Source organism: Cydia fagiglandana, chromosome 3 (assembly GCF_963556715.1).
Source record: "Cydia fagiglandana chromosome 3, ilCydFagi1.1, whole genome shotgun sequence".
Classification (NCBI taxonomy): domain Eukaryota; kingdom Metazoa; phylum Arthropoda; class Insecta; order Lepidoptera; family Tortricidae; genus Cydia; species Cydia fagiglandana.
Genome location: NC_085934.1, coordinates 22641045 through 22650551, shown reverse-complemented (window position 1 = coordinate 22650551; position 9507 = coordinate 22641045). Strand labels below are relative to the sequence as shown.

Genomic DNA, 9507 nt, shown 5'->3' with positions numbered 1-9507 from the left:
TTTTTAGTTGTGAACGTAGTGAAATTGTAGTGTAAGTCCAGTCTGTGATATAAAATATGACGTGTTGAAATAAAATGAAGGTATGTAATATTATATTGTCATTTAATCGCCCTTATAGTTACAAAATTACATATTATGTGTGAATAGTTCACACTACACATGATGTATGGTCATCAGGGGTCGGAAACCGGTATTTGCTCCATACAAAAATACCGGTATTATTAAGTTCTTTTTCGTTCTTTGGTTAATATTTCATTTTCAATTGGACAATCTTATAACACAAAGTCGTTACCTAAATACATGATTCAGTCCTACGTAAAGAGCATAAAATAAGTCAGTATATTGGTATATTTCGGGGTGTTTTAAAAATACCGGTTCCGAGCCCTGATGGTCATCAGCAGATACATCGGAGCGGCCAACTTGCTTACAAATATGTGAACATATCTCTGTTATAAAGACGTCATGTCCATCTTATACAAATATTAACCAACTTTATTACCAGAGATTACTTGTTATATATGTTATACACATTCAATAGAACAATTGTAGTGACATTTCTTAAAGGGACCATTTAGGGTCTCTCTACAGTGAACGCAAGTGGGTCGCGAGAGTAAGTGAAATTTCACTTACACTCCCGATCACTATTCATTTTCACCGTTCAAAACTAATAAGACTTCCCATAATTTAAATCCTCAATGATCTTCTTATTCAACTCTGCCAGCTCTTCTAAAGCCTTCTTCTTTATAGGCTCATAGTCTCCCTTCATCGTAATAGAAGCTATATCTTCTTCTAGAACGGTCTTCCGGTCTTCTAGTTGGGCCAGTTGGTCTTCGAGTTTGTTGAGTTTGGCGTACATTTCGTTGCCGTCAAGGCTTTCCTGAGAATAAAAAATTATATAAAATTATATGATGCAGAAAGGGAGATCTCGTCTAATTGGACGAGAATCATAAAAAGACCTAGTTAGCGGATGGCACTGGAGCTAATATACGGCGTTGCATGAACAAGAGATTTCCTTTGGCAGGATTGGTCCTTAGGACCCAGGGATGGATTCAAGAAGTGGAGCCACCGAGATTTTTAGGGGAAGGGGCTCTCAACTTGATCTTGATATCTGTATCATTTAAGCTACTAGGTCAAGTTTGGTATCGTTTCCGTATAAATTCGTTTCTACCCTTCTAGAACATAGGATAGTTTTGGTGCCGAATTCGTTTCTGATATCATAATGACACCATTCCGAAGTAAAAACACATAAAATATGAAAAAAAATACTTTTTTTAAATTCCTCTTCACGCTTGAACTGCTGAACCAATTTAGTTAAAATTTGGTACAGAGATAGTTTGAGTCCCAGGAAATAACATAGCGTACTTTTAATCTCAATGATCATCCCTTAAGGAGGGAGGAGGAAATTTGTATGGGGATTCAATAACTGCTGAACCGATTTAGATAAAATTTGGTATAGAGATCGTTTGAGCGCCCAGGGAAGAACATAGGATAGTTTTTATTCCAAAAAAAAACCTTAAAAATGAAAGGTAAGGTGTAGGATTGTATGGGAAATCAATAAACGCTAAACCGATTTCGATGAAATCTATGTCTACATCTTTGATTTAATTGAAAATGATACTAAACTTGACTTAGAACCTAAACTTAAAGAATTATTAACCTCAAACGTCGCAGACGCTTAAAAATCTGGGTGGCTCCACTTCTTAAATCCATCCTTGGGTCCTAAGGACCAATCCTGCTAAAGGAAATCTCTTGTTCATGCAACGCCGTGGTTGACCTTTTTTTTGCTCTGAGCAAACACAACTAAGTCGTTTCCATCGCAATATCAACTGAATTGTTCGGGTGTGTTCGGCTCTCAATTTACTCCGAGCAGCAATACAGGCACAGCCTCCAGACACAGCGTGAAAAGAAAGTGTTATGCTTAAGGGTGGTATTCCATCTGTCCAATATATTGGTCCAATGTGTATTTGCGTCTCATATTTTGCTTAATGTGAGAGTGAGACGTTATGCACGACAAAGAAATTGGATAGGTAGATGAAATACCACCCTACACCTTTCGCTGGCAGCATCGGTTTTGTTATGTTAGAAAATTAAAATTCTATAAGTTGCTACGTAGCAGTGTTTGACTGGGTTTCAAAACTCTGTCTGGAATCTGATGAAATGTTAACATACCTGCAATTTCTTCAGTTTACTAGCAGCCTCCGTAACCGCGCTCTCCGTGGGCGCTAGCTTCTCTTTGAGTAGCTGTATTTCTGTTTCTAACGCTTTCTTCTGTTCCTCGCCTTCGTCACGAAGCCTTTCCAAGTCCGATAATGTGACGAGCTCTTCTTGCATGGCCTGGGTTTTCTCTGGTAAGGTTTGGAGCTCGGTCGCTAGGCGTTCGCGAGTTGATTCCGCCTAAAAAAATAAAAAAGGTTGTAATCAACTGATTTCTCACCTGAGTTGTTGCAGTGTAATTAACCTGCAGCTAATTATAGGTTATCTCTACCGAATCCACTACTACTACTACTACTACTGCCGTGGCGCAGCGACCCGAAGTCACAGAATAAGTAATAGTATTATCATACAGAACGGACACGCACCGCCCCGCCCCGACTCGGATTACCTCGCCCCGCGACTGAGTTCTGACGGACTCCTGACATACTCTCAGTTCGGCTAGCAACGCCGCGGCGCGATGACGCAACGTTCAAAATGCCGATGTATTTTGCGATGTATGGTTGTTTTTCAAATTCACGAAATAAAGAACATTTATTTTTATTATACATATATTAAAAAGTAGCGTTTTGTAATTATTTATATTTAGTCCACGCTAATTGTGTATCGACAATTCGACATGACATTTTTGGTAATTTATTGCCGCACCATACTTTACGTAATATTTTACGGCCTTTACGGGTGAGTTCGCATATACGTTCAAATAATATTAGCTGTGACCTGTGAATAGAACAGTTTATTATAGCAAGGATCTAGGAGAAAATACCATCTTGTAAATTATGTTTGTTTCTTTAATTTTAGGAATAAAATGTTTGATATTTACGTTACGAGTACAACGATAACGCTCCGTGAACTCAAAAACATGTAAATAGTAGCCCTAAGCGACTTACTCACACAATGACGCGTGTACAGACGTGCCGTTCACACATATACACGCAAACGAGTTTTGATGTATGGCGTGTCCGCCCTGTGCCGAAGTGGATCTTGGCCTCTGACACTAAGGAACGCCATGCTTCTCTGTCTACCGAATCCAGATTTTTTTATTAGATTAACTATGTAAATATCACAAAACACTTTATAGGCAAAAGCCCTAGGTGTAGTTTCAACAAGATGAATTGTATTATTTAGATCCGCATCGGCAATCGGCATACTGCATATGCCAACAGGTCTAAATAAGTACCTACTGTTTGATCCAAAGATTGATGTTCCAATATTTGGATAAGTAGGTAGGCAGAGGTACCTACTACACATATTTGTATGAAACATGTAATTTTCAGAATAGAGACTTCTAGTAACTTCTTACTAGGTATTCCTACTTTTGAGAATCTTTTAAAATATATCAAACTCAATATTAACCAACCTTTTTCAAATTATTCTGGAACCTCTCATAATCCTTCATCAAAGTGTCCATCGATTTCTTCCCCTCATCATACACCGAGGTATAACCTTCCTTCTGCTTCAAAGAGTCCAGCTCACTCAAATCCATGTCAATATTAGAACTGCTGTGTTCTAAAGCGAAAACGATGTCTTTTTCCAGCTGTTCGATGCGGTCTTGTTCCTTTTTGAGGTTTTCTTCGTAAGTTGACATGAAATTGTCCATGGTTTCCTCTCGTTTCTTGAGTTCTCTGTATTTCTGGTGACGCTCAGAGTTACCTTCCTCTAAGTCCTGCAAAATAATCAGTTTAGTGAATGTTCATTTAAATATTGAACAGAGCCGTTGCTTAAAAGTAGGTAATTAAGTAATTTTTTTTTTTTCGTCAAGTGAAGTCGGCAGAGCTTCCAAGGAGCAAGGGACCAAGCGTAAACTCTAGGAGGCAGCGCCTGTTTACAACCATAAAGTTTCAACGTCAAGTTATAAAATAAACTCAATTTAGATATACCAATCCCTCCCTCCAATTTCTCATTCTGCCTCATATAACACTTCTTAAGAATCTACCAGAATTTTTAAATTTTCATTAAAAGGTGTCCCTGATGATGTGATAAGGCCTTGTCTTACCTGTTCTGCCTCGTCGATCAGTTCTTGAACCTTCCGTATCTGTTCTTTCAGGCTGGCGGCGTTGCTGTCGAGCGATTGGATTGATGCGTTGTCTTCTCTAACCTGAAATATTTGTCAAGCTTGTAAATAATTTTAAGGTCCTTAGGATTGGAATTCACAGTGCTTGGAAAGGATGAGAGATGCAATAAAGATAGTGAAGAGCGTCTAAATGGAAAATGTCAGACTGGCCGCTCAAGATAATATATCATTGGAGTCATGAAGTCTAGAGTATTTAAACGTCCATGGAAAACCAAATTAACTACGCTTAGTGGTATTGTGGCGTTTTCAGTATCTTTAAGTGGCTGACCCAGCGCAGTTTAATTAATAAGTTAAAATTCAGGTGTGATTGCAAATTGCAAATTTTCATTTTGTCGTCTCTTTCCTTTTTTTTAGAAGGATTTGTATTACGTAGAAAAAATCTTTTTTTGAATATATTGTAATTGGTGTACTTGCCTGTTGCAGAAGCTTTTCTCTTTCCTCTTGTGGGTCTAAGCGGTTGTTCATTTCATTCTTTAGGTTGTCGCGCTTCTCTTCAGCGGTTGCCAATCGTCGGTGTAGCTCAAGCAAATGAAGTTTTATCTGGAAATATATAGGTTTCATAAGAACACACGTAATATAAACAAAATATAAACTGGTTAATACACAGAAGAAGTCTGCAAGGATGAATATTCTGGAAAAGTACTGGATGTGGATGTGTCCATGTGTAGCGACAAGGGACTATCAGGTGAATCAATCAGATCCGAAGTTTCTTGGCTTGGAGAGGAAGAGAAGTTAAAAGTACTTCACTTTCTAAAGATCAGCGTCCTACAAAGTAACATATTGACAAAATTATATTCAAACTATCTAATGTAGTACACTTTTGCCAGGAGGATAAAGCCGGGTAAATAGGATCCTACCTGAGATCCAGAAATCTCCTTGCTAAACTGATCCTTTTCCTTAGTCAACAGATCAATCTGAGTCCTGGACTGTTCAACTTCTTCTCTCAAGGCTGCAGCCGTTGCTTCCAGCTCGTTGTACTGATCCTTCTGCTCGGGAGTCATTTCTGATAATAATTTTGATATTGTTGATTGCTCCTGTAAAAAAAACGTCTTTATGGTACAATCCTGTATTTCTGCACAAAAAGTAAAACCTATTTCCGTACTTTAATTGTCAATTGCTTTTGCACTTATAACCCTTACCTACGCCAGTCAAGCTTTCACTTTTACGAGTAGTAAGAGAAGAAAGAGAATTGTTGAAAAACTAAGACTTATCTACAAAAGGATAGCACCTACAACTAAGTATTTATATAAAAACAGCATTTGAACAAACAGGGTTAAAAACGATATCTGTGCGATTTCCGGGGTCTACTATTTTTAACTATGAAAGTTGTAAGTAATCAAAAGAATGACCCTGAGTACTGAGGTTACGAATACAAAATTAGAGTGTTTCAAGTTACTTCCGTCGACAGCAACAAGTAAGGGGAAACAGCAGACCCAAGCATAAGAGAAACTTTCCCCCTTTCATCTTAAACGTCTACTAACTAAAGTTGTCAAGCCGATAATAATCGTTTGTCCCTTTCCATCGTACCAATACGTCAATATTCACTAACCTTCTCCATCTGTTCCCTCAGCTGCCTCAGCTGGTTCTCCTTCCTCTGCTTCTCCAAGAACACCTGTTCCACCTCCTCTTGCAGCTTCTTATTGCTCAGCTCAAGCTCCCTGGTCTGCTCTTCCACTGAGTGCTTCGAGGCTTCGCCGTTGGCTATGCGGATGGCAGTGTTGTAATCTGAGAGGCGACCTTGTAGATCTGAAAAAGGTTCGAAGTTAATAGCAGAAAGTAGGTAAGGTCTAAGGGGGTTTATATGATCTTAATGTGCTTATAGTTCCTTAACAATAGAGTTACGAGGTCAATTTTCACATTTTTAACACCTCACCCGCTTGGAGACTTCTAATTGTGACTATAAACAATGATATTGTTGTTTTTTGGACGATTTTTCGTAAGATTTTCGAGCTAACGTGGACATTGTCCACTACTGTAGTCGTGAGATATTTCTAAATCTATTCAATATCATCATCATCTCAGCCATAAGACGTCCACTTCTGAACATATAGGCCTCCCCCTTGGACCTCCATTCGTACCGGTTGGAAGCGACCCGCATCCAGCGTCTTCCGGCGGCCTTAACAAGGTCGTCCGTCCATCTTGTGGGTGGACGTCCTACGCTGCGCTTGCTAGTCCGTGGTCTCCACTCGAGCACTTTTCGACCCCATCGGCCATCGGCTGGATCTGGCCTGTGTGCCTTTTTGATGGCTACAGTCCAAAAAATAAAGGGAGAAATGGAGAGTATTTTTTCTGGACGACATTATCTCCCTTCGAGAAGTAAATAAAGCACAAAATCATCCTACCAGTTAATTCTTGGGCTAAATCCTTAACCCTCTTCTCATAATGCTTCTTCGCTGACCTCTCCCTCTCCCCAGCATCAGCTTGCTCGCTCAGCCTCGCGATCTCAGCCTTCATCTCTCTCACTTTGACTTGCATCAGCTCTTCCCAATAACGCTTGTCCTGGAGTTGCCGGGTTCGGAACCCGCGGGCTGTGCCCGTGCGGAGACCAGAGATGCCTTGCTGGGTTATCGGCCGGTCGATCTTTGGAGAGAATGAAAATATAATAAGATGTTATATGTAGGTATATCGATGTTCAATATCCAATGTAATAGTCAACTAGGAATTCCAGATACCTATTTATATTATGTTAGTGACCCTGTTGTTCGCCTAAATATTTTAGTCCATACCTTTTAGTTAGATACAGTGGACTTTTCTGTTATGATAAAGGTAAATCAATTCCGTCTTCTCATAAAAATGTATGTACTTATTCGCCAGTCTGAAACCCAGCATTCTTGACTTAACGCGTCGTCAACGTTGGTCCCATTGTGTAGGTACAAATCTGTATTGTTTGTTGTACAAGTTTCCCAATCTAAGATAAAATGACGATTTTAATCGCCTGTGCGGAGAGAATTAGCAACATTTACGGCAATAAACATTGCAAAGATTTATTTGGCAGGCGCTCTTGTTTAATACACAGTGTAGGCATGTGAAAATCATAAATAATCACAATTATAAACATGAAATATATATACATTTACTATTACCATTGAAAAACCAGTCATAGCCGTGGACTGTCGGCCGGCTGTCGGCGGGGCCGGGCCGAGTGCAGCCGTGGATAGGCGAGAGGCTGTGCCGCCGCGGTACGCTGACGCCGGACGCATGCTGCCACTTCTGTCCAAAACACACCTAGGTAATCTTAGTCTTAGTGAAACTAAAATATATGTATGTTTTGTTACTGAAAGTTAACCACGGTAAAGCCTATAAGTTAGTTGTAGCTAAGGTATCTATTTAAAATCGGTCCCGGTCCCGTCATATTAACTTTTGGTACTTTGGTATCGTCTTGGGTCGTCCCATTCGTTTTTCGTCAAGTTCTTAAATTAGTCCTATTCTGCTTTCGTCACTCATTCTACATTGAAAGCCACCGACGATTGAAACGAATTAATTTAAGAACTTGACGAAAAACGAATGGGACGACCCAAGACGATACCGGTACTTTGTTAATAAATATTCTTAACTGACGGGAGCAGAAAGGATAGCCAAACAAACTTGCAAATTTAGTTTCCTCTTACACTCAATATCAGCTCTGTAGGTAGTGTTGAAGTTACGCTACGGTGAAACAGACGACATAGACATACTCACCCACATAGGTAGGTACCTACAATACCTACATGCATACTATTATATGCATAAATATATAATTATACTGCAACTGCGCACATCCAGAAACCTAGTGTTCACTGTTGCATATAATATAAAACTTTTCTAGGACACCGGTAAATTCTAATTCATCTAATTACATCCATAATAAAATATACAATTAAACTAAAATAGAATTTACAAAAATATCAATACCTAAACTTCTCACCTTGACACAGCAGAACTACTGTTACTATATTCTCTAAATCCCCGCCTGGACACGGGCCGTTCTCTCCGAACCGCGCTGTCCACTCCACTGCCGTCAGAAAAATCCATATTGACCAAAATTATTAGCGAACAGTGTTTTTTACGGTAACGTTCTGTGGCACGCGCAATGGCTGTGTTGTTTATGTGTTGCCATGGTTACCATTATGGGACGTGTGGTTAATGAAAAGGAGTTTGTTTGGAAGCCACTATGGTTACCGGTTCCGCCACATACTACATCTTATACAAAGAATATATAGGTAAACCAGAACTTTGGGAGTATTGTCAAGACGGCGCTCGTTTTGAATTTTATATAGCAACAATTTGTATAGTGAGGACAATGGAAATTGGCCGATGATTTTTGTTTTATTCCGACAACTTTAAATAGTGCGAATCGGGCTTATTTTTCCTCACGATAACTAGCAAAGTGGCTATAGTTGCTTTTCGCGGATCACTAATATTATTGTCATCGAGCCATTTGACAATTGTTCCCTTCTTCCATTGAGTGTTAGGTGCTTTATTGACCTGAAAAGAAAGATATCTTGCGTTGTCCATGACAACACAGGCATTTTTGTCGAGATTGGGAATAAGTTTTTCTGTGACCCACTTTTTAAAATTATCTTTATTCAAGAACTCGTGGTAGTCACTTTTTTTTTCTTTGTCATTATATGACAACAGTGCGTTGGGAACAAAAGCAATCCGTGATACCGATTAGACGTGCGCGCCGCGCCGGCGCCGCCGCGCCGCGCCGCCATTCATACGCGCCGCCGCCGCCGGCTCATCCACTCGGCGCGCCGATGCACGGCCATATATATGAATTTTTCGATTTTATTTTTTTATGGCAAATCTAATGAGATTCTAACGATTTTAATGCCTGAACAAACGTGAACTAACGTCGTCCGATGAATTCACATAGTCAGGCCTATGGAACTCTCCGCGCGAGCTCGGATTTATACCTACGAATCTGCTCCCGTTCACGGTAGAAAAACAAGCCAGTTGGTTGCCACACGCGCTCACGTACGCACGTCACCGCGCGCCGCACTGTCGATTTTTACGATAGTTACAAGCTACGTAGTAGGTACCTACCTACTATTGAATTTCTTTAATTAAACATGTAATGTTTATTATGTATGACAAATGTATAGTTTTAGATATCTATCTATTTGAAATAGGTAGCAAATTTTTAATTTATTTTGGTAAATGTTTATTTTAACGACAGTAAGTTAACTTTACACCGGAAAGTGCCAACTTATTTTTACTCTGGTTAACTTATAATTAATTAC

At 39.5% G+C, this 9507-nt stretch overlaps 1 protein-coding gene across 1 annotated transcript; it reads right to left on the bottom strand.

Moving 5' to 3' along the window:
• Window positions 1-85: 85 nt before the first annotated feature.
• LOC134680400 (intraflagellar transport protein 74 homolog) lies at window positions 86-8343 on the bottom strand. The gene is made up of 10 exons (XM_063539528.1): window positions 8190-8343; window positions 7369-7495; window positions 6628-6865; window positions 5835-6031; window positions 5143-5319; window positions 4700-4825; window positions 4208-4309; window positions 3572-3877; window positions 2170-2394; window positions 86-877 (listed from the first exon to the last, which is right to left on the bottom strand). The coding sequence occupies exons 1-10, from the start codon at window positions 8294-8296 to the stop codon at window positions 665-667; spliced, it is 1818 nt and encodes a 605-aa protein (XP_063395598.1). The 5' UTR covers window positions 8297-8343; the 3' UTR covers window positions 86-664.
• Between the last annotated feature and the right edge of the window lie 1164 nt (window positions 8344-9507).

Coding starts and splice junctions, on each gene's coding strand:
- LOC134680400 (XM_063539528.1), bottom strand. CDS start 8,296: ATGGATTTTTCTGACGGCAGTGGAGTGGACAGCGCGGTTCGGAGAGAA. Junction 7,496..8,189: donor AGTAGTTCTGCTGTGTCAAG/GTGAGAAGTTTA, acceptor TGTTTTGGACAG/AAGTGGCAGCATGCGTCCGG. Junction 6,032..6,627: donor TTTAGCCCAAGAATTAACTG/GTAGGATGATTT, acceptor AACCTTTTTCAG/ATCTACAAGGTCGCCTCTCA.